Source organism: Tachysurus fulvidraco, chromosome 21 (genome assembly GCF_022655615.1).
Source record: "Tachysurus fulvidraco isolate hzauxx_2018 chromosome 21, HZAU_PFXX_2.0, whole genome shotgun sequence".
NCBI classification, from domain to species: domain Eukaryota; kingdom Metazoa; phylum Chordata; class Actinopteri; order Siluriformes; family Bagridae; genus Tachysurus; species Tachysurus fulvidraco.
Window position 1 is genome coordinate 9,088,248 of NC_062538.1, and position 25,000 is coordinate 9,113,247.

Genomic DNA, 25,000 nt, shown 5'->3' on the forward strand with positions numbered 1-25,000 from the left:
AGTAGTATGGGACTAACTGTTATCTCCGTCTCTGTACAGGACATGGGACTGGAGAAGGCAGCTAACGACATCAGTGTATTCATGAAACTGCAGAAAAGAGTGCGTGAGCTGGAGCAGGAGAGGAAGAGACTACAGACCAACCTGGAGAAGATGGATGAACTCAACAAGCAAAAGGTTCGTGACATACACACTCTAAATTTGAGTCATTCTTTTTGTTTATAAAGTGATTTTTTGTAAAAATAAATAAATAAATAAATAAATAATCAATTCCATTATGGTGAAAGGTTTTAAGACGTTTTAGTTATTAATTAATAAATTGTAGACATGTTTTGTCTCATTTGTTTTCTTCAGTAGATTCTGTGGTTCCTCATTGTAGTATTGTAGTAAGCAGCTTACCAGATAACTTTTGATCTTTATAATTTAACATTGCCCTCAAATGCCATGATAGAACATTTGAATAAACAGTACATTTATAGAGCTGATTATTTTATTATTTTCATTTGTTTGTTTCTTTCTTTCTTTCTTTTTAACAATAAAACATGGCAGTGCCATAATCAAATAATGTGTAAACAGGTATTGTTTACCTTTGGACTTTGTCACCGCTTAACACAGGGTCATAAGCATTTATCAGATTAATAAATATCATAGGACACACATCTCCCGTCTTATCACTATAAATTTGTCTATTTTTTTTTTATTCTCTGATCTCTCAGGCGATCGATTCGAAGAACTCGACGTCAGAGGCTGACACAAATGCAGATCTGGCATACAACAGTCTCAAGGTTTACACACACACACAAACGCACACATCCTTCTTTTAGACTGACAGCCACTCGACATGTCTGTGCTCATGTTAATTGATTTGTGCTGCACTTTGTCTGCGCTGGTGCTGCTGACTCTGCTGCCTGTCAGACTCCGGGTGAGTTGGAAGCATGGTGAAAAATGTCAACCTGAAGAAAGCATTAATTTTCCTTTTTAAATCTGGGAACATGGTTTAAAATTTGCTGTTGTGGTAAGAATTGTGCATGGTGAGAGCATCATAATCTTGTCTTTTTAATTGGCACTAACAACGTCAGTCTAAATGAGAAAATTAATCAGGATTTAAACGGAGATCTGTATCTGTCTGGACATTCTTACTCATTACTTAATCTGAGTATAGAATTAAGAAAGGTTCAGAGTCTTAACATTTTATTGTAGCACCGAAGCTCCTTGAACTGTGATACTCTGTTATGTGCTATGCATCGTAGTTTGTTTTACTGCATAATACACTATCAAGGGTTAAAGAAATCATATTCCTAAAATCATTTTCTTCAGCATCTGGAAAGAAAGAATGGCCTAAACTTTGAGAGAGAAATTTTGTTAACATTCTTCAGAGAATAAAATTGAATTCATTTGTATTTTTACTTCTTCCTTTTTACAAGGCTTGTTCTGATATTTGAGTAAATTAGTTAGTTAGCAGTGATAAGCCTCCTGGTGGTCCAGCGGCACAATGTCCTTTCTGCAGCCCGGGTTTGATTCCTGGGCAGGGTTCTAATCCAGACACTGAAGAGCTAACTCTCAGTGCCGGTCCAAGCCTGGATTAAACAGGAGGGTAGAACTATGCGTCAAATCAAACATGTGGACCAGATGATCCTGAACCACTCTAAAACAGGGCCACAGACACCCACAAGTTGACTTACTGTAGACGAGATATTAAAATGTGGTGGTCAACTGTATCATATATGTCTAGGCATACAGTATGAATAGGAGTGATGCATGGGAGTCTCTGAGGTTTTCAAAACAAATCTTATGCCATTTATGAAGTCTAGATGTATTTTCTTCTTCTACTTTCGTCTTTTCCCGTTAGGGGTCGCCACAGTTTCCACCTTACTCTATCCTCAGCATCCCCTACTCTCGCAACAATTTCCTTCATGTCCTCTTTTAACACATCCATGTACCTCCTCTTTGGCCTTCTTCTTGGCCTCTTACATGGCAGCTCCATCTCCAACATCCTTCTACCAATATAACCATCTCCCTCCTCTGTACATGTCCAAACCATCTCAATCTAGTCTATCTGACCTTGTCCCCAAAACAGCCAACCTGAGCTGTCCCTCTGATGTGCTCGTTCCTAATCCTGTCCATCCTTGTCATTCCTAAAGAGAACCTCAGGACCTCTTTTCCTCACTGCTACAGCCTCTAACCCATACAGCATAGCTGGTCTCATTACTGTCTTGTACACTGACGATTCGCATGTTTAGATTTGGCATGTTTTGTGCCAGATGCCCTTCCTGACGCAACCCTTTCTATTTACCTGGACTTGGGACCAGCACAGAAGTTCAGAGAACACCGATAATATTTTAACAAATAGTTTTGACTCATAATGATGTTTTACTGTTATTAGCCTAATTTTCAAAGAATATACAAACCCATTATATTTTTCACTCGTAAGGATCCCATCGTACAGAGATTATTATTATTTTATTCAGTTTCACGTCCTCCGTCACTCACCTTCACACCCATATGCAAAATTATATTACAATGTATGAAGACAGTAATTTGTTTTCTGGTGTTTATATATTAAATCTTTGCTCCTTTTATATTGAATGTGCAGAGGCAGGAACTGGAGTCTGAGAACAAGAAGCTGAAGAACGACTTGAATGAACTAAGGAAGGCTCTGGCAGATCGAGGGTCTGATGACAGCTCGTCCAACGAAACGCAGAACAGTTACAATGTTCTGCTCAATCAACTCAAAGCAGCCAACGAGGAGCTGGACATACGCAAAGAGGAGGTCCTTATGCTAAAAACGCAGATCGTCAGCACCGCACAGCCGTCTGAAAACAGCAATCACATTGTAAGTCTGAATATGATGGAGGTATTTCTGAAGGAGTTTTATATCTCTGAGTATGTTCACACTAAATAGGATGTGGTAGCTTAGTGGTTAAGGTGTTGGATTACCAATGGGAAGGTTGTGAGTTTGAATCCCAGGTCCATCAAGCTACCACTACTGGGCCCCTGAGCAAGGCTCTTAATTCTCAATTGCTCAGTTGTATAAAATGGGGTAAATAGAAGTCGCTCTGGTTAAGTGTCACTGCCAAATGCGGTAAATATAATCGTGTATGGAGGTTTCCTTTTCGCAAAGTTTTTTAAATTGGTAATATTGGAAACTAAATGCCCCCCCCCCCCCCGATTCTCCCCAGATTTATTCCAAGACAAAAACTGTAATGTGGTAATTAGATGGGAAACTACAGCACATCAAATAGGCAGTTTATTACAGGTTCATTTGATTGATTGCTTTATTTTTGTAATGCAAAGTCATAGGCAGAAAAATTAAGACACAGCTTTTTTGTTTAATAGAAATCCTTTGCATAATGAAATAATTGCTTTGTAAAGAAAGGAAAGTAATGGCATAGAAAAAAATTTAATCTAACGTTATTTCCAGTCCACTTTTTAGAAAAGCAGATACATTTATTCCTGTGAGATTTGCCAGGTATTTTCATTTTTTTCCTCTGGAGACTCATCAGTTGGACTGGAGTTTGATGAATCACATCATCACCACAGGGTTCATTCTGACTGCAGGGATACCTTTAATGTTACACAGACTTAATCGATGGCCAGTCACTCAGATTTCATGTGATTATGAGGTCCATTAGTCTGCCATTAGGAGCTGGGTAATGAAAGTCCCAGCAGAGAGGAGGAGAAGTGCAGCACTGCTGAGTCTACAGTGTCACATCACTACAGCCTCAGTGCACAGCTCTATGTCAGCTTTCATTATGTTTAGAGTGCAGTTTACTACAACATCACATCCCAGAGAGCTTCTTTTACCTTCTGTTTAGGATCATTCTTTTATTGAGCTCTTGTTGTAGTAGTGTAGCGGATGAGTTTAGTGTAAAACATGCTAAGGGATTCCAGGAAGTTCCTCCTTGTTGTTTTACGTGCATTATTGTGATTTGGTACCAAGTGGTCTGTGAAGCATCATCATTATTATTACTAAAGAGCATTATTAAATCTTTATTTATTACTGAGTTGGCTTGAAAAATAAGGAGCCCATTAAACAGTTACATAGTCAAGACATAATTGTTCATGAATAAATAATGAACCTAATATTTGGTTGAAGTAGCTCAGTGGTTAAGGTGTTGGGCTACTGATGGGCTACTGATCTGAAGGTCACGGGTTCGAACCCCAGGTCCACCAAGCTGCCACTGCTGGGCCCCTGAGCAAGGCCCTTAACCCTCAGTTGCTCAGTTGTAAGTCACTCTGGATAAGGGTGTCACTCTGCTAAATGCCGTAAATGCCCTTTGAGAAGCTCTGCATTAAGTGCCGATTAAATATAGTGTACAATTCAAGTCCTCAAGACTCCAAAGTTGTAGACAGATTGTTGCGTGTTGAATAAGACCGTTCAATAATACAGCCATCAGATTCTTGTCTTGCCCTTTGTGTTTATCTGGTATCTGGTCTCACATCAAGCATGTGGTCTTCTCTTCCTCTCTCGTTATTGGTTCCACTTCCATGTTTGTTTGTTTTTTCACATTGCAGCATGACTTCTTAATACAGTGACTGTAACTTAAACAGTTTTTTTAATGTTAACAGCACCTTTAATTAACGAAAACCGATTAATGCCATTTACACATTTCAAGAAATCTTAGAAATGAAGGCGCCTGGATTTTAAGACCGGTTGGTTTAGATACCTCTCACTAATAAACACTGCCGACAACTGATTCTTTCATGAGGCTATTTGATTGACATCTCTATTGACCAATTATAGACTTTTGCTCAATCTTGCTAGCAAAGAGTATCATGTATTAGTATATGAGTGTTATTACTATTAGTAAGAGTGTTAGTATAACTATACATGGCTGATAAGCTTTTAAACTACTGAACCAATGTGCAGTCCCAGTTATTGTACATCATTTTAAAAAGCTCAGTTAAGACTCTGTGTAAAAGTTTTGTTTTTACTTTGAAAGTTTATTCCATATATTCATGCTCAGTGGAAGCATGGGAAACCAACTAGAATAAAACCCTGAAGATTCTGAGCATTGTAGGATTGCTGGGAACAGTTTGTGCATGGACCTGATTTATCTTGTATTTCTACGTGCTCAAACAAAGTCGCAAAATGTTTCAAATACAGGAGAAGGTGTTCATTAAGGGGTGAATTTAATATTATAAGACTGTGTTAGTGACTGTTCATGAGTACCCTAATTACCCTGTACAGCATTTTTTGTATGTGGTAGACTCTCACCATGTACCTGCCATTCTGTCCTAACAGAACTCCAACAACATCACTGAATGGGACAACAACAAAAAGCCTGTGGACAAGGAGGAGGTGTTACAGGCCTACCAGGGTCTCAGTGAGTCGAAAAGGTGATTCAAATCATTCCACTTTATTATTAATGTACTGTAAGAATGTTTTTAGTGTGCCAATGTAATGATGGAAAAGGTCTTCTCTGTAGCTGATAGCTGGGCTTATGCCCAAAGCGAGGCCTTGTATTTAAAAACTAAACAGCTAAAGATATAAACAGAGCATTAATTAGGCTGGTTCAGGTTTCAGCAGAAGCTCTCAGATTATAGAGGAGGTATAACTCAGGTATTGAATATTCATTGATTTCTAACTGTCAGTTCTTAGGGATTTAGTTATACATATCACATCTGGCAGTGATGGTTTAGTATGTGGAACATTTCTGAAATGCCTTCATACCATACTTACATTCTAGTTTTCATCTAATGTCTTTTTTCAATATTTATGTTATTTTTTTTTTTTTGGTCAGAAAAGCTATAATGCTTGCAGTGTAGATGCATAGACCAAATGTTAGGGCAGATTAAAATCATCATAATAAAGTATCATCGTGGGAAGCAAATGAGAAAATAGACTTTTTACAGTACCTAAAAACTCCTTTGCCCAAATAACCCTTTTCTCTTTATTGCTTTTTTCCTCTTCTTTCTCCCTCTTTTCTGACTCTGTTTGTGCTTCTGCTTCACCTCCTTCTCGCTCTGCTTGGACACCAGTAAAAGCCACGACTGGTGTTATTTGAATGAAGACGGGGAGCTTGGCCTGGCCTATCAGGGGCTAAAGCAAGTAGCCAGGTTGTGCTTTTGTGCTGTGGTTTTCTGCTACCTTCTTCCTTCATCAACTAACTTCTATGCACTTTTTTAGAATAGATAGTACAAGCACCTTTCTTAAAGTAAAATGTATTTCTTACTCAGGAGATTTTCTGTTTCTTGCATAGAAAATGTATCTTGTAGCATCTGGGGTGTTTCTTTCTTTTGTCACTCCTTTTTTGTGATGTAATGAACACTTGACTTGTGCTGTGACTTCTCTCATTTATTCAGATTATTTTCAACTAATGATGTGTGTGTGTGTTGTGTGTGTTGTGTGTGTGTTGTGTGTGTGTGTGTATGTGTGTGTCAGGCTGCTGGAAGGACAGCTCCAATCCCAGAACCGAAAACACCAGGATGAGCTGGAAGCTCTGCACACACAGATCGAGGTGATGAAGGTGGATCTGGAGAAGAAGCAGGAGATGCTTAATCATTTCAGCTCCCTGCCCCCTGATGCCCTGGTGGAGTTCAGCGTCCAGCAGGAGATCACACGCCTCACCAACGAGAACCTGGTCAGTCACAACCATCCCTCACTTCTACAACTCCAGAAACTGTTAGCTTTAAAAATTACACTGTTACGTTCTGGAAATCCAGAAAATTCTATGGATATGAAAGTATGTCTGTGAGATAAACCCCTATAGATGTGTATAGCTTTATCTTATAAACAGGATTGACAAAGATATTCACTTTTTACAGGTAAACAAATATTGTAAAGTGAGTGATTATGAAATGATTATGGAAATAGAATAGTTTACACCATTTTTTTTGCACAGAAGTGGAAAACACTAGAATTTGTGCTCAACAGTTATTTTTACTTTTTCCACCAATTTACTGTAAACATCCTTCTGTAGTTAGAGAATTTGAATCTTTATAGGACACAGACGTTTGTTTTTGAAAACTTTTTACAGGTTATCTACAAACAAATAGAGGTTATTAATATAAAACAAAAGATATTCAGAAAGAGAAACATTTTTGCAACCACATTAAATATCTGGAATAATTTAGGAATAAATAATGGCATGTTTATATTTTCACTCTACTTAATTTATTCCTGCATAAAAAGTCAACACTTGGAAGAAAAACAAGACTAAAGTGAACTCATTTTTTGAGAATATTTTTCCTTGATGATGGTGTGTATGTGTGTATTGCATTTCAGGACCTCAAGGAGATCATGGAAAAGTTGGAGAAAAATGAGAAGAAACTTAAAAAGCAGCTCAAGATCTATATCAAGAAAGTTCAGGAGCTTGAAGGTTTACCCTTTTTTTTTTTTTTTTTTTTTTTTTTTTTGAATTTCTATAGATTTCTATAGATTTATTTATTCACTTTAATTGGTGTTGATGGTATTAAGCTATACTTGTGTGTTGTGCAGCATCTCAGGCAGCAGTGAACCGGCCCAGGCTGGTCAGGCAGGCCACGGTTCAGAGGAAGGAGAAGGACTTTGAGGGCATGCTGGAGTACCACAAAGAGGACGAGGCTCTGCTGATCAGGATGCTTATCACTGGTAAACATTGTGATGCATCACAATGTGTTTAGTTTTGGTTGTGCTTTAACTACAATAGTCACAGATCTTTAAAACAGCTATGCAATGTGTGTGTGTGTGTGTGTGTGTGTGTGTGTGTGTGTGTGTGTGTGTGTGTGTGTGTGTGTGTGTGTGTGTGTGTGTGTGTGTGTGTGTGTGTGTGTGTGTGTGTGTGTGTGTGTGTGTGTGTGTGTCAGAAATGAAGCCCCAGATGGTTTCTGCTACAGTACCTTGCCTCCCAGCGTACATCCTCTTCATGTGCATCCGTCATGCAGACTACATCAACGATGACCAAAAAGTGCACTCTCTTCTCACCTCCACCATTAATGCCATAAAGAAACTTCTCAAGGTAAAGAGTCCAGTATCAGTTTATCACTTAACAAATCTAATGCAGACAAAGCTTGATCTAAATTTCATGTTGTGCATCATTGTTGTGAGGTCATAATATATTTCCTAACAAAATGCAGCAAAAGCTTTCCGGTTACATTAATTAATAATCGAAAAAAAGTTTGTTTTTTTTTGTATCTTCCTAATTCAGCTTACAGATTATTGATACCGCAGTTTAAATACATTTGTATTGCTCTACAGAAAAACAGTGAAGACTTCGAGATGACGTCTTTCTGGCTGGCGAACACAAGTCGACTGCTGCACTGCCTGAAACAATACAGCGGAGAGGAGGCAAGAAAATGCCTGCAAAAAACTTTTTATATTCAGTACTAAAAACCTGGCCTAAATCTTTAACCTGCTAACTTTGTATGATTTTGTCTCCCAGACCTTCATGACCCAGAATTCACCTAAACAGAACGAACACTGTCTGAAAAACTTTGACTTGGCTGAGTACCGGCAGGTTTTGAGTGACCTGGGCATCCAGATCTACCAGCAGCTAATTAGAATTGCAGAGAACATGATGCAGCCCATGATCGGTTTGTGCTAGAAATGTTGTCTTTAAACGCTCAAATCAATATGAGTTTATTTTTATAAATATTGAATCTTAATCTGACCCCTTCTTCCATCCAACCTTAGTGTCGGCCATGTTAGAGAGTGGCAGTCTGACTGGAGTGAAGCCTCTGGGTTACAGGAACCGCTCATCCAGTGTAGACTGTGACAGTGGTGGACCATCAGGTTACACACTGGATGCTCTGATCAAGCAGCTCAGTCAGTTTCACACACAGATGAGCGAACATGGGCTGGATCCAGAGATCAGCCAGCAGGTTGTGCGCCAGCTCTTTTACAGCATCAATGCCGTTTCACTCAACAACCTGCTGCTGCGCAAAGACGTGTGCTCCTGGAGCACCGGCATGCAGCTCAGGTACTGAACCGTGTGTCAATCACACTGTAGTGCAGCTCAGGTACTGAACCGTGTGTCACTCACACTGTAGTGCAGCTCAGGTACTGAACCGTGTGTCACTCACACTATAGTGCAGCTCAGGTACTGAACCGTGTGTCACACTATAGTGCAGCTCAGGTACTGAACCGTGTGTCACTCACACTATAGTGCAGCTCAGGTACTGAACCGTGTGTCACACTATAGTGCAGCTCAGGTACTGAACCGTGTGTCAATCACACTGTAGTGCAGCTCAGGTACTGAACCGTGTGTCACTCACACTGTAGTGCAGCTCAGGTACTGAACCGTGTGTCACTCACACTATAGTGCAGCTCAGGTACTGAACCGTGTGTCACTCACACTATAGTGCAGCTCAGGTACTGAACCGTGTGTCACACTATAGTGCAGCTCAGGTACTGAACCGTGTGTCACTCACACTATAGTGCAGCTCAGGTACTGAACCGTGTGTCACTCACACTATAGTGCAGCTCAGGTACTGAACCGTGTGTCACTCACACTATAGTGCAGCTCAGGTACTGAACCGTGTGTCACACTATAGTGCAGCTCAGGTACTGAACCGTGTGTCACTCACACTATAGTGCAGCTCAGGTACTGAACCGTGTGTCACTCACACTATAGTGCAGCTCAGGTACTGAACCGTGTGTCACTCACACTATAGTGCAGCTCAGGTACTGAACCGTGTGTCACTCACACTATAGTGCAGCTCAGGTACTGAACCGTGTGTCACTCACACTATAGTGCAGCTCAGGTACTGAACCGTGTGTCACTCACTCTATAGTGCAGCTCAGGTACTGAACCGTGTGTCACACTATAGTGCAGCTCAGGTACTGAACCGTGTGTCACTCACACTATAGTGTAGCTCAGGTACTGAACCATGTGTCACACTATAGTGCAGCTCAGGTACTGAACCGTGTGTCACTCACTCTATAGTGCAGCTCAGGTACTGAACCATGTGTCACACTATAGTGCAGCTCAGGTACTGAACCGTGTGTCACTCACACTATAGTGCAGCTCAGGTACTGAACCGTGTGTCACACTGTAGTGCAGCTCAGGTACTGAACCGTGTGTCACACTATAGTGCAGCTCAGGTACTGAACCGTGTGTCACTCACACTATAGTGCAGCTCAGGTACTGAACCATGTGTCACACTATAGTGCAGCTCAGGTACTGAACCGTGTGTCACTCACTCTATAGTGCAGCTCAGGTAATGAACCATGTGTCACACTATAGTGCAGCTCAGGTACTGAACCGTGTGTCACTCACACTATAGTGCAGCTCAGGTACTGAACCGTGTGTCACTCACACTGTAGTGCAGCTCAGGTACTGAACCGTGTGTCACTCACTCTATAGTGCAGCTCAGGTACTGAACCATGTGTCACACTATAGTGCAGCTCAGGTACTGAACCGTGTGTCACTCACACTGTAGTGCAGCTCAGGTACTGAACCGTGTGTCACTCACACTATAGTGCAGCTCAGGTACTGAACCGTGTGTCACTCACACTATAGTGCAGCTCAGGTACTGAACCGTGTGTCACTCACACTGTAGTGCAGCTCAGGTACTGAACCGTGTGTCACTCACACTATAGTGCAGCTCAGGTACTGAACCGTGTGTCACACTATAGTGCAGCTCAGGTACTGAACCGTGTGTCACACTATAGTGCAGCTCAGGTACTGAACCGTGTGTCACTCACACTATAGTGCAGCTCAGGTACTGAACCGTGTGTCACACTATAGTGCAGCTCAGGTACTGAACCGTGTGTCACTCACACTATAGTGCAGCTCAGGTACTGAACCGTGTGTCACACTGTAGTGCAGCTCAGGTACTGAACCGTGTGTCACACTGTAGTGCAGCTCAGGTACTGAACCGTGTGTCACACTGTAGTGCAGCTCAGGTACTGAACCGTGTGTCACACTGTAGTGCAGCTCAGGTACTGAACCGTGTGTCACACTGTAGTGCAGCTCAGGTACTGAACCGTGTGTCACACTATAGTGCAGCTCAGGTACTGAACCGTGTGTCACTCACTCTATAGTGCAGCTCAGGTATAGAATCATGTGGAATTACTTTCAAGGTATATGTGGTGTAATTTTAAAAACAGTTGTTTATCCTACTGATTCAGGTACAACATTACTCAGATGGAGGAGTGGTTGAGGGGACGAAATCTTCACCTGAAGCATATTATGTCAACCATTGAGCCCCTCATCCAGGCTGCTCAGCTGCTACAGGTGAAGAAGAAGACAATTCAGGATGCCGAGGCCATCTGCTCCATGTGTAACATTCTTAGCACACAACAGGTAGGAGACAGAAAAATGTATTTAATATTCATAGTATATCTCTGAGGTGCAACCCTTAACCTGCACTTTTACCTCCTCAGATTGTGAAGATCCTGAACCTGTACACTCCACTGAACGAGTTTGAGGAGCGGGTCACTGTGTCCTTTATAAGAGACATACAGGTACACTAGTTATCTAAAATAAAAATTAAGCAAGGTAGCTGGCTAAATTATGGTTTAACAGCACTGTTCAATTCCTAAATCTGTTTGTTCAGAAAGTTTGTCAAGAAGAGATGTTATTAAGGTTCATGGAAGGAGTTTCTAGTGTCAGAACTTTGTAACAGTATTCCACAACAAACAAGTCTTCAGTACAGTACGAGACATGCTGTTAAGTGAAAAATAAACAAATCAGATGTGGTATCTCCAGCAATATCTCCATTAGTTGGTTTTTTTTTGTTTTGTTTTTTTTTCATAACAGCACACCATATGTGAAATGTTAAGAATTTAGATATTCAATTCACTTTTACCCATTCCCTGAATGTTAATATTATTTGTTTAAAGCCAGTTTTTTTTTCTTTCTTTGCAATGAATCTGTGATGAATCTTCTGTTTCCAGAATCTTCTACAAGGCCGTACAGAGAATGCCCAGCTCCTGGTGGACACAAAGCACACGTTCCCCGTGCTTTTCCCTTACACGCCTTCAGCTTTGAGCCTAGAGACCATGCACATCCCTGCCTCACTCAACCTGGACTTCCTCGGCAGAGTCTGACGTCTCTCTGCTTCTTCTGTTTGTCTCTCCCTGAGCTCCACTGAGTCAGCCTGAGAGCAGGGAGGAGGGCAAACCCCATGCAGCAGAGCCTCAGCAACCAGCAAACAAACACCCTGACCAACACCATGACAAAGCTAGAGAGAGTCATTCTGATAGAAGAATTACAGTGTTGAGAGGTGTTCAGAGAAAGTGTGGAAATGCCAGTACTTTTCTATGAACGTATTTTCCTCTGGTTACTGTTTGGGCTAAAACAGGCAGGGTAGAATGTGTGTAAGAGCTGAACTCTGAACTCTGGAGATCATGAGATATTAAGTAAGCTTTAGTGCAGATTTTTGTCTGTACAGTTTAAAGGTTTGGTCTAGTTTTCCCTCACTTTCATTTCTCAAGTCCTAGCTCTAAATTTGGTCTATACTTTTTCTGAATTTTTCCTAGCTGCCAGGTAAATCCACCGCACTGCAGACGCCGTCATTCAAATGAGTCCTTTTCTTTATGAGATCCAAGACAGCCCGAATCTAGCACAGCTCTTCTAATACACACTGAGATAAGCCTGAGAGCAGGAGTTGTATGGTGGTGCAGAGAAGAGGTCTAGGAGACAGGACAGGACAGGTACAAACAGATATAAACTATTACACAAAAGATGAGAGGTAAATGGGAATTTTCTCTGTGTTGATGAAAGATCTTTGCAAGTGAAATGCAGGGATAAAGAATTCAACACCGAATTCTAGAAACAAGCAGGTTTAGTTAGAACATAGGTTTACGCATTTTGCCTTTCTTTCATTTTTTTTATTTATTATTTTTTTTCTTGTTTCTTTTATTTTGTCATATCGATAATCAGTTTTGGGAAAGCTGCACACTTGCTGTACACACATTCCACTATACTGCGTAACACAGAGACTTCAGAATATCTTTGTTGCTGCTGAGGTAGACAGCATCTTTTGTAGTAAATAATATGTCTGCATGGGGTTAAAGACTGCAGCACGTGTGTTCAAACCTCTTCATTTTCAGAGTTAGACAAAAAAATGTATATCCTTGCCAACAGGGTAAGTAATATCTATAGTGTGCTGCTCAATCTTGTGTATTGGTTGCCCAGAAATCTAATTCACATCTAAAGAAGTAGTTACAGCATCGAAGTGTGAATCTGTCCATCAGACAACAGTGAAGTCAGACATATATTATATATACATTATAATTGGTATATATACTATATAATTAGATCATTATGAAATACTTCAAAAAGTAATGGAATAGAATGAAAATATTGTAAACCATGCTAAAACATTATTCTAAAGGGAATAGCGAATCTTTTCTGATACAGCTGCAACACTTTTTCTTTTTACTGTATATTTTTGCAAAAATATTTGAGCTCTTTTTTTTTTCTTTCTTTTTTTTAATTATTATTATAAATTTTTTTAACGTATATCTGTGCCATAAAATCAGATATAGTATAAATAGCACAAATCTGTCCAGGTCATGGTTTATTCTGTCTGCCTCTTAAGTTTTAAATAGCATGAACAGGTGCTGTGGTCTCACTTATGCCACTTTCTACCCTTTTTACAGTCAATAAAAATAAGAACATTGTGGATGTCAGTGTTGTGCTCACATATTATTCAGGTGTAAATATATAATGGGTATATTTACATTGTGAATGTTTTTATTATTATTATTATTATTATTATTATTATTATTATTCACAGGTGAAACGGTTTTACAGCAATCTTCATCCCTGTGTGCTTATTACTTTATACAATTTTAATTTGAAGGTTTTGAAGGTCAAGTTCACGTCTCTGTTTACCTTCATATTAACATCAGCATGTATTTCATTCAAAATCTCATCAAGTGCCATAGGATTTTTTTTTTCTGTATGTTTGTCCTCAGGCATGTTTTCACCACATTTATGGAAAACACCTTTGTACTGGATGTCCTACTGGTTTCCATCTTTTCCTGAGGATGTGTATCGTTCTGATGTGTTGCTCTGTACCCTGAATGACTAACACTAACCCTGTCCACACAAACCTTCCCTCTGATTGTGTATCTCTTTACATAGTCTGAGAAACATGTGTGTATATATTTTAAGGAATATATTTTCTCGGGTGTTATTTTTCCAGACCTCTTGACCACTTGTCATGAAATGTAACAATAGTGATGTCTGAACAAATGCTGTATGAAGCTGTTCATACTAAAGTGTCTAAAATAGAAATCTGTGTCTGTTTGATATTAACTCATAACTTCATTGTGGAACGGATCTGTTTTAGAGAACATTGCATTCAGAAATAATTTAGACTAGACTAGTTCGTGTATCAGTAAATTAACAGGTTACAAAACTTTGCTAGCCAGTTAGATATGTGAAATGGCACATTATTTTCATGTAAATTCATAGATCCTGACATTATGACACACATCATCTCACACTCCTCAAGCTTGGTTTATGGCTCATGGTAGTTTTTCATTAGGAGCAATAATTTAATAAAAGTAGTATAAAAGGTTTTTGATACAATACATGTACAGTAAAAACAATGCTTTAGTTTTTTCCACACAACTGCTTATATCTTCAAAGTATATGCTGACATGAAGTATATGCTGACTCTGCTCTCAGACATGCTCCAAGGGTTTGTTCATAAGTATCTACAATTTAAAGGCGTCTATCTTCAACCACTAAAATTGTGTGGAAGGTTATCCTAACATCCCAGACTGAAAACCAACAGAGTCCTGACTAACTTAATACCAGGCTTACGGCAAAAGTATTACTAGTTTATTCTGGGAAAAGTCAGTTTCAGTTCTGATAAAGAAGGTCAGAAGGTGTACATTTTTTATACTCGTGGCTCCTGCATTAGCACAGCTATACTGTAAATTAGAGGTTTATCTCATTGGTTCTAATATGTCATTGTTCACGTTTTTGTTTTGTTAAAGTAACAAAGGAGGGAAAAATATGTGCAGAGTTAAATATTACAATAAATATGAGGTAGAACTGCAGTGCTATAAAATAATTGAGAAATGTAATAGTGTTTAATATTTCATATAATTTAATATTTCAAATAATCACTTACAGCTAACGATGCCGTCACACCGCCACATCGTTATTTTCTTATAGCATAAAGTTTGGTTCATTTCATATCATTTACATATATAGTCAGGTAAATACATGTGTGATCAACTACAAGACTGCAGTATTTTATTAATTATGTTAGAATGCAATTACTCTGTGTGAGCACCAGAGGTCTCAATCAGCACAAATCATTAAATACATAGAGCTTGTGCTGTACCCAGTTGCTCCAGAAAACGGTGACTGACATGCTTTTGATGTTCTATGGTCAACTTAACCATGTTAGAACAATTAAAAAGATCTTTGCTAGCTTTCCACCAAGTCCAGACCCATGCCTCCATACAGTACCAGAAAAAGAAGACTTTGGTGCTCTGTTTTCAGGTTAAATCGATGCATCAAATGTTCAAGTTTGCTCGTCATGTTTCAGTTGAAAATTTTCCCCATGTTAAAGATTCTAACTGACTTCAGTCAAATTTCGTGGGGGAATTTAGAAATGTATTTATTTATTTTTACCTCTGTTCTTAGCTCGTTTTAATTTATGCAGAGAAAAATCCACATTGTTTTGTTTATAATTCAGTCTTTTTAGTAATACGTCTTTTTAGTAATACATTTTCCTCAACACTGAGTGGCTCTATATTTTTATTTCTTTTCTTGGAAAGAGATTCTGCCAATTCTTTCTTTTTTTTTTTTTTCATTTCGTTTGTTGAGGCATTTTTCACAAACCCATAATGTTCATTTTATTCTATTTAACAAAATATTGTTGGCTCATATCTGTCATTTGCTATGAAGTAAAATAGCTGGCTGAGTCTATAATTTTAGTTTATGTCGTTAGTAGCACATTTTTCTCAGACTAACTATCTGTGTCACTAAAGTGTTAGAAAAAGTTTCGAAATGGCTAACCAACTACTAACCACACAGACAAACTGAATTTTTAATTCGGGAACAAATTACATGATTACAAAAGAACATGGTTTTAACCATAGCATCAAAAATTTGTACTACAACACAAACAGCATATAAAATAATTACATGTATCACTAGTGAACACAAACAAAAATGATCAGCTACAAAAATGTCTGTGTTCTTGTGTATTTTATATCAAGCCCATTAGCCTCTATTACTATACATCTTACAGCCCTGTTGTACTGTTGTGTATAATTCTCCATCCATTTCTCAGCTAATCCCACTGTAGAACTGGTACATGCTCTGGGTTGGTTTTTGGCTCTGTTCATTTACTCATAAGGGTAAAATGAATACAGGAACAGTGGGCTATTCAATTGGTGGCCCAAGGTCATTCGTTCCGGTCCTTCGAGTGGCCTAGTGTGAAAAAGACATCTCTAGAATAAATTTAGTTCAGTCGGACAACAAACTCTACAATTATGAAGTAGGCTCTACACTCTTCCATTCAGCGTGAGGCGCAGTCGCAGCACAGAGCAGGAGTCCCGTGACTTCAGGCGAGTGGCAGTGAGCAGCCTTTTCTATGAGATGTGATGACTGACAGGATGATGACACATAAAATCTTGTCAGTATCATTTCCTTTTACACAAAACAAAGAAATTCTTACTTGGGTGCTTTACGGTGCAAAAAATACACCATATTTGCTCCTATATTCTTCTTGTTTCATCACTCTAGTATCTCTCTGACCCCTCATTTGGGATGCTTTTCATGACCTGGCCCCATGACAAACTAATTAAATAGCCCTGCAGTAACATTTATTCATTTAGCAGACACTATAATCTGTTATCAGGTACAACCAGACTTCTATAAGATTAATTCTTGGTGGTTTAGTCTTAGATGTTGTTGCATTTGACTTGGGTCAGTCACATCTCCTGGCTTGAACAGCCACCTGTTTTTGTCTTGTGCTTTATGATTTGAACCCCTCGGAACATCTGCTATCACATTTACATTGTTTTTTTTTATAGACCAAGTTCATATATTTCATTTTGTTTAGTCCTGCATGTTAATTCAAGACTCAAGCTATGGTTCATTAGTTCATATTTATGTATTTTTTGGGTTTTCGTGCAAGGTTAGTGTCACCAAATGGCATAATATTTAACCAACTGAACTAACTTTGTTGATCAGTCATTTTTTTCCAGAGATCAGAAAAGTGAAGAAATGATGAGTCTCTGGTTAGACTATGCAAATGATTCTAACCTCAGGTGAGAGACAGAGTGATGTGGATGTTGGTGATCATGAACGCAAAAACTTAGTTATAGGCCTCAAAAACCAAAACATTAAAATAAACAAAGTAATAATTATACAGACTCAATAAATATAAATGTTTAATTACGTCAGGTTGTCATTTCCAAGACTCTAAATAAAGCTGTAAAAAAAACAACAACAACAAGACAAAAAGCAACGAGGTGATTCTACTTCCCTTCACTGCTTTCTTTTTTTTAACCATACAATTCTGTGTAAAGGCTCGAAGCTGATGTGTGTGAAAATTCATAAAGCATCATTTTCTGAAAAACTTGAACCAACTCATCCACAACAGTAAACATGCAACAGCCAATCAGGAATATATTTTTTATTTTTACTTTTTATTAATTTTTTAAAAATAAACTCAAATTCTAAGTGTTAATACATTTTTTAATCTAATGAAATGTAATGTAATTCCTACGAAATTCAAATAAAGAATTGATGAGTTTACATGAGAATGAATCTGAACATATTCATGTGTTCCAGTCTGCAAAATGTTCCATATACAGTACATTCACTTTTGTACTTTCCAGATTTTTAAATAAGAGACGGATACGTTTAAAGATTTATTCCGATTCCAAAGATGCATTTATATCACTTATAATAGAAAATACTTATGGAAAAATAACTACTGAACTTATATTTAAAGAATCAGAAGTTTACAAAAAGAAATGGTGGTACTTCTTATATATGTTTTATATAGGTGGTACCCTATATGTTTTTTTTTTTGTTTTTTTTTGCTGGAACGTTCAGGGATAAAAAGCCTGGCTGATTCCTCAAAATATTAGGAAAAATAATTCAATCAGGCCAAATTCTCTACTTCAAAGCTTTTTCCTCTCTTTTCTTCTCCTCTCTTGAGAAACCCAGTGGAACTGATATGTATGTATTCAGCACACTCTATACTTAATGTTGCGTAATGAGCAGACACTTTTGATTGGACCACACACAAGTACAGTACAGAGAGACGGGGGGGGGGGGGTGTTGGTGGTTTGTAATCTTTCTAAATCAAAACTAAATCCCTCTCATGCTTACTTGAGCTTGCGTATCACATCAACATAGTGTCTGAGCGTGCGTCGGTACCTGAACCGGGAAATTACATCATAAACAGTAGACCAATGACAGTAAATCACTAGCTAGGTTTGCAAGAGTTAGGGAATTGACCAGCCAGTTAATGCTTAAGAACACAAATTGAGTTGAAGAACATAAATAGCATGATGCTGGCAGAGAGTGTATCTGTTGAGGAACCGTGAGGAAGGTTGTTAAAGTAAGAACACTAACTGTAATGATTCTGTAATGATTTTGTGCTATACTGTATGTGTTTACCACTCTGGTGTTATGTGGCTTGGAACGGAGCATGAACATGTGAGTCTCTAGCCAAAACATGACACTTTCACAACTCACAATACAAGATAAAGCTTAATCCCTGTTGGTGATGTTATTATGACTGCACAGTCATGTTTATCCAAGATTATGCACCATGACCTACACAAACAGGGTGATGGGTAACACACAGCAACACATGCAAAGAGGTGCACTTACAGTACAAAGCAAAAACATTTTTTTATATATATTTATGGGACATTGTTTGATGTGTGTGTGTCTCTCTCTCTCTCTCTCTCTCTCTCTCTCTCTCTCTCTCTCTCTCTCTCTCTCTCACTCACACACACTTTCTCTCTCTCTCTCTCTCTCTCTCTCACACACACACACACACACACTTTCTTTCTCTCTCTCTCTCTCTCTCTCTCTCTCTCTCTCTCTCTCACACACACACACACACACACACACACACACACACACACACACACTTTCTTTCTCTCTCTCTCTCTCTCTCTCTCTCTCTCTCTCTCTCTCTCTCTCTCTCTCTCTCTCTCTCTCTCTCTCTCTGTCTCTCTCCAGACATACAGAAGTGTGTAGAAGTTTCTTTCAATAAATATATCCTGATACTGGTTCACTAGGATGAAAGACTAAGAATACCATCAGTCTTAAAACTCTTTTGGGGATGTGATGTAGCAAGAAAAGTCAATATACCACACAAGGTTGTTTTTTTGGTCTGTTTTTAAGCGTTAATGTAAGTGCTAGATGTTGACATTTGAAGACATTTTGTATGATAGCTTATAACTACGATTACTGCAAAAGTTTCCATCAGTGAACAGTTAAAAGCAAAACAGACTTCATAGCAATAGTAGAATCACTTTATAAAAGGGAAATGATTTACAGTCATACTCTTTGGTGTCATTTCTTCCCCCTCATATCATCAGGTTGTTCCTTGTCACAGTTGCCTCTCCCTCGCTTATTATAAATGCATTTATATTTATTATATGCTTCATATATTTTTATAGATACTGTGATTTGTGACCCTATAAATTGATTAAAGAGCCACACAAATAGAACTGAATTGAATTTAAATATTTAGCTAAATACATCAATACTTTTGAAATGTTATGTTCATTAAATAAATCTGTGCTCAGGGGGTTTAGTGGAATACAGATAAATGGGGACTTGCGAAAAGTTGGAGAATGCCTGTGTCTGAGAACATAATTGGGAGAATATATGACTAGTAGAACAGCAGTGCTACAAATCTATACATACTACATCTACATTCTGACAAAGCTTCCACTCTACAGCGTGTGCATACAGATATGCACTGCACCTAACCTCTGTCTTCCTTTCTCTCTGTCTCTCTCTCCCTTTCTCTTTTTCTCTCCTTTTTTCTTTCTCTCTCTCCCCCATCTTGTGGCTTTTTTCACCAAGCCTTTGTGAAAGTGGCTTTGCACTCCTTCCCATCCACAAACACAATGTTAACGGTTCCAGACAGCACACAACATGCTGCTAAATATCTCTCAGACATATTTTCTGCTTAGTTACCACAAATGAACAGGAAGTCATCAGCTGTGCAAAACCATTTACAAAGTCACGAAGTAAACAAAACCTGTAAGGTCACAAACAAGCGTCCTTGCCCTTAATTAATTCTCAGGCTGTACATCCTTTTTGTCACCTCAGCAGTTTTTCACCTTGTTTTTAAAGGTTTCTTGCTGACAGGTGTCTGCGTTATAAGTCCATCTGCACGTAGCCTGTGGTGATATGATTTTCATGCATCATGAGCTTTTCTAGCACATTTTGTTCCATGTTGTATACATCTGGCAATTGTGACATCTTTTATTGTTATCTCCATTATGTTCTCTCATTATCTTAGAATCAGCTGTATTTCTATTATACTTTTACTCTGCATGTACTTGCTTCATATCATGTTGTGTGTAGGATTTAGGTAAGAAACCTAAAAAAAATATATAAAAAAAAAAACCTTATCACAATCGATAAGGAAAATTACATCACATAATTCTCAGCTTGATTGGTCTCCATCAGATTTCTGCATATTTTTATTAATAACCTTTTATTAGATAGCATTAAATACCATTAGAAAGACCTTTAAAAATACATATCAGGAACCATTTCAATAATAGACCACCAAAAAAAACATACTTATACTTATCAGATACTGGACATATTTTAATGAGAGTTTTTTTTCCCAACAGGAAAAAGACGAGACCTAAAAATTTGAAATAAATGCAGAACACAACAAGAAAACTAATGTAGAAAAGTGCTTTATTCATCTTGTTCCAAGGAAAATGAGTTAAATTTTTACAGCAATCATTCTTTGTTCTTTTTTGAAGTTCGTAAGACCAAAAATAAGAAGACGGCTTGTTCTTAAATGCACATTATATGCAGCTCATCATTTTCCTGCGAAAACTGACTTTTGCAAGCACTAAGACTCCTCTTAAAATTGTTTAATCAGCATCAGGTCAGACCAATAATTACCCTGTTGTTTAACCTGTTGATACAGTGGGTCCCCTAAAAGTCCCTGTTTTAGTTGTTGTTACAGAAAACTTCACAGTTGCTACCACAGAAACTACAGAAATTTGTTGCTACTAAGGTGCGAGAATGAACACAACAATACAAACCTATGCTTTGCCTTGAAGCTGTAGAATATAATAGAAAATTCAACAGCACTGTGGATTTGCTGTACAGTATATTATGTACTTATAGTGTCCCACATAGGCAACCTCAAGACTGTGGCATGAAGTACCATGAAAGCTGAAGGGCTGAGGATGGATGCAAAAGGAGATGAAAATGAGGCTGGAAAGAAGAAAGTAGGAAGAAAAAAAACATATCCCAGTGTTAACAAATAGAAAGTGCAGAAAAGAACTGTGTGCAGATAAAGCAAGCTCTGAAGCTGTTGTTCAGAGATGGTGTGTGCGATAGGGGCCTCCAGTGATGGGTGTGTGGTTTCAGGGGGTTTGTTTGACGTTCTCATCCTGTATCGTGAAACCTCTTCTAAACAGCATCATGCTTTGTACTGACACTACTGCACAACTTTTCACTGTCTAGCCGACGCAGTTGGGCCGCTTCGAGAGCCACCACAGCGGCAGTGAGGTGAAAGACAAAATGCACCAATCAGTGCATTTTTTTTAGAAGGAGATGACAAAGCACAGTACAACTGAGCAGGGGTGCTTTACCCCCTTTCCCCGTCGCCGTACTCATTTTCTTGTCTTCAAGCAGTTAACCACAGCAAACGCCCACGGACACATTCGAGAGCACAAGCTCTTCATCCCTCACCCCAATCACTCCACCCAGTTAACTTTTCACTCTCTCCCCCACCCCCATACACAGCATTTCCAGCTCTGTAGTCTGTTTGAGTTTCTTAAGAAGTCAAATTGTAGTGTTTTAATCACTATTACAGTTACAATATGACAAAAACAAAAGCACACCATAGCCCCAAATGTAGAGCATCATTCAAGTCATCACTGTATGTTGTTTAGGATATATTTCTTTAACAACACATGTGTAATATGGAAAATATTCATACATCATTTGCTTCAAGTTATTGGTACAGTACTATCAGGAATATTGACTGTGGTTGACTATGGTATTTCGTAACTATAATGCTAGACGGGTTTAACCTTGGCTAACTGTGGTTAACCATAGTACTTAAAGGTGAGTGAGACTGTACTTTGTGCTTGCTGGGGTACATTTTCCAATAACCATAATAATGCTTTGGTGTAAATTTATAGCCATACTTAAAGGTAGGGTCTCTGATTTTTGAGAAAAATTTTTTTCTTCAGAAAACTGATTCGGGCCAAAAAATAAACAAAAAACAAAACAAACATGTAGCCAATGAGCAGAAAGGGGCGGGGCTTGTCAATATGCGGCAGAGAGAGTGTTCAGTGCGCATGTGTGACATCAGCAGAAAGCGGTTTTAACATTGAAATGGAGGATAAAAACAAAGAAAGAAAGCGAAGAAAGACTTACGATAAGGTAAGAAGTAGGACGTGTTAATATAGGATCAGCTTTCCAGCGCTGGAGAGAACTGAAGGAGCGGGAAGTTGGCCGCATATTCACAGGTTGGAGTTTCCTGAGTCAATAACTCCTGAGCTAAACGCTGTTACGACACAAATAACACCTCTTTTCTATCGTAGTAATGTAGAGACTCAGCTACAACCGTGTTTTGTGTAGTAACGGCGTTTAGCTCAGGAGTTATTGACTCGGGAAACTCTACATGCGGCCAACTTTACTTAAGACGCAGAGGCCGCTTTATTCCTTCTCGATAGGTGAGTAACGTTGGTTTTGCTTTGTTACACAGAACTAATATATGCCTTTGTCCTTTGCATGATTATGCTTGTGTGTCATTTTTGTTTGTTTGTTTATCTGCAATCGTATTGTTCTTCCCTTCAGCTATGATAAAGACACATTTCTTTCCAATAGTTGACTGGGTTACGTATGTATGTGTGGGCGGAGCTATCAATACACGGGTGGGACCCATTTGGGTTAGGGGCGTGTTTGTTTTGGTGATGTTATAGGTCAACATAGGATTTCAAACAACGGAGACCCTGCCTTTAATGGTAACTTAATGGTACTCTGGTTTTGCGCTTGTACTTTCAAATTCAAATTCAGATTTGTTGTATTTGTCACATACATAACTATACAGTGAAATGCTTGTACGACTTGTATATGGAGAATATATATATAATAAAAGTGTATATATAAATTAAATAAAGTAAAATGTGAATAGGATAAATAAAATTATTCAAAGAAGTTATGTTACAGTTATACTTTACAGTTACCATGGTACTGCTATAGTTTTATAAATCACGCTAACCATAACACTTACCTGTTTTTACTGTGGTACTCCTATGGTTGCCATGATGTTCCCATGGGTTTATTTTGGTCATTCATAGTAACTAAGACACTACCATAGGTTTAGCAATGAAATTTATGGTAACCATTACACTGCTCTAGTACATACCATGCTCATGATAACTATGACATAACCATGGTGTTGCAGTGGTACTTTAGGGTTACTATAAAACTACCATAATTTGAATATGGCAGTTTATGGTAACCATGGTCCTTCATGATAATACAGTACTTATCTTTTTTTCCTTTAAGTATCGTAAATTATATTTTACGATACTTACTTGTGGAGTTTTAATATGATTCTACCATGGTTTTACACTGACACTTCATATGGGATTTTATTATATATATTTTTGATACTACTAAACCTTTACAGTGATACGTTTTGATACAGGTACCTTTTCTTGATGCTAGCATGGTTTTACTATCGTAGACCTAAATGTCAATCGTAGACTCTAAGTGTGGTACTTCAGAGTAAAAGAAATGTTACCATGTTTTTACTAGGGTAATTTAAAATAGTCATGATATTATTCAAATTTAATAGGGTACTTCATGATCTCTATAACACTAGCATGTTTCTGCTAGTGCACTTTGTGCACCATGGTTTTACTTGACCCTTTCTGGTAACTACAGTATGATACTTGTTACAGAACAGTCAGGGTTTAGACTTTTAATCATCTATCTGTCTCTGCTATCTGTTAGGATTTAGGACTCAACATAGCACAGAGACAGCACTAGTTATAGTGGTAAATGGCATGTTACTGGCCTCTGATCAAGGTTATGTCTTCTTTCTGTTGTTAACTGATCATAGTGCAGCTTTTAACACCATTGATCATGCTTTTCTACTTGATAGGCTAGAAAATGTTGTTCATGTTAGGAGATGTTGAGAGGACAGCCCTCTATTATCTAAGGTCTTATTTTCTTGATCATTATCAGTTCATAAATTCATAAACTGCTTTTCTCGTTAAATTTGCTGTAACAAACGGGGATTTCCGCCACCGAGGGCGGACGCTTGTGGCTCGTCCGCCTGAAGTAATAACAATCCCAAACGCAAGATTCAAGTGCATCCGTTGTTTAATCAAACAACACTTAACCTAACTAACATAAAACACATAAGCATGACAAACATAACAAACATGGTAAACATAACAGAGTACACATGACTACAATAACATTAACATTGGTGTGAAAAGCATAAGAACAGAGACAATGACTCACGGAGACCAAGAGAACTAAACAGACATATACTGTATAAGTAATCAGGACTAACAAGGATCAGGTGACATGGTGGGAACACAGGTAAGGGAGTGGCTCCGCCCACATGGAAACAATAAAACAAGTAAATAAGAGACCCCCCCATGTCCTTACAAATAATCCACAGCTATGATGGAATGTGTAAAGGACATTAAACAGTGAATGCTTAATAATCTGCTTGTACTAGGACCACATACATCCAGAGGTATGTTTTTGATTAAAGAATAAAGCTTTCTAATAATAGCTTTCTTTGTATAGATGTTCTTACGTAAAGGAACAGATCTGGACTGTTCATGGGCATAGTGTTTGGTGAACTGAGATGTTTGGATGCTGTCGCCTTACCA

The 25,000-nt window shown here is 38.4% G+C and overlaps 1 protein-coding gene across 3 annotated transcripts in view; it reads left to right on the forward strand.

Annotated features, from left to right (window-relative positions):
* myo5b (myosin VB) overlaps nucleotides 1-14,168 on the forward strand; it is a 55,276-nt gene extending 41,108 nt beyond the window's left edge. For 2 of the 3 annotated variants that reach the window (XM_047805798.1, XM_047805799.1), the window contains exons 26-39: nucleotides 40-174; nucleotides 714-782; nucleotides 2,591-2,830; nucleotides 5,243-5,337; nucleotides 6,383-6,581; nucleotides 7,226-7,319; nucleotides 7,439-7,570; nucleotides 7,786-7,937; nucleotides 8,177-8,266; nucleotides 8,361-8,511; nucleotides 8,612-8,897; nucleotides 11,051-11,225; nucleotides 11,306-11,386; nucleotides 11,819-14,168. In XM_047805798.1, the coding sequence (XP_047661754.1) occupies nucleotides 40-174; nucleotides 714-782; nucleotides 2,591-2,830; nucleotides 5,243-5,337; nucleotides 6,383-6,581; nucleotides 7,226-7,319; nucleotides 7,439-7,570; nucleotides 7,786-7,937; nucleotides 8,177-8,266; nucleotides 8,361-8,511; nucleotides 8,612-8,897; nucleotides 11,051-11,225; nucleotides 11,306-11,386; nucleotides 11,819-11,971 (2,052 nt within the window). In that variant the 3' untranslated portion in view covers nucleotides 11,972-14,168. Of the gene's footprint in view, nucleotides 1-39; nucleotides 175-713; nucleotides 783-2,590; nucleotides 2,831-5,242; nucleotides 5,338-5,979; nucleotides 6,058-6,382; nucleotides 6,582-7,225; nucleotides 7,320-7,438; nucleotides 7,571-7,785; nucleotides 7,938-8,176; nucleotides 8,267-8,360; nucleotides 8,512-8,611; nucleotides 8,898-11,050; nucleotides 11,226-11,305; nucleotides 11,387-11,818 lie in introns of all 3 variants that reach the window. The other variant, XM_047805800.1, reaches the window with a different exon arrangement.
* The last annotated feature ends 10,832 nt before the right edge of the window (nucleotides 14,169-25,000 follow it).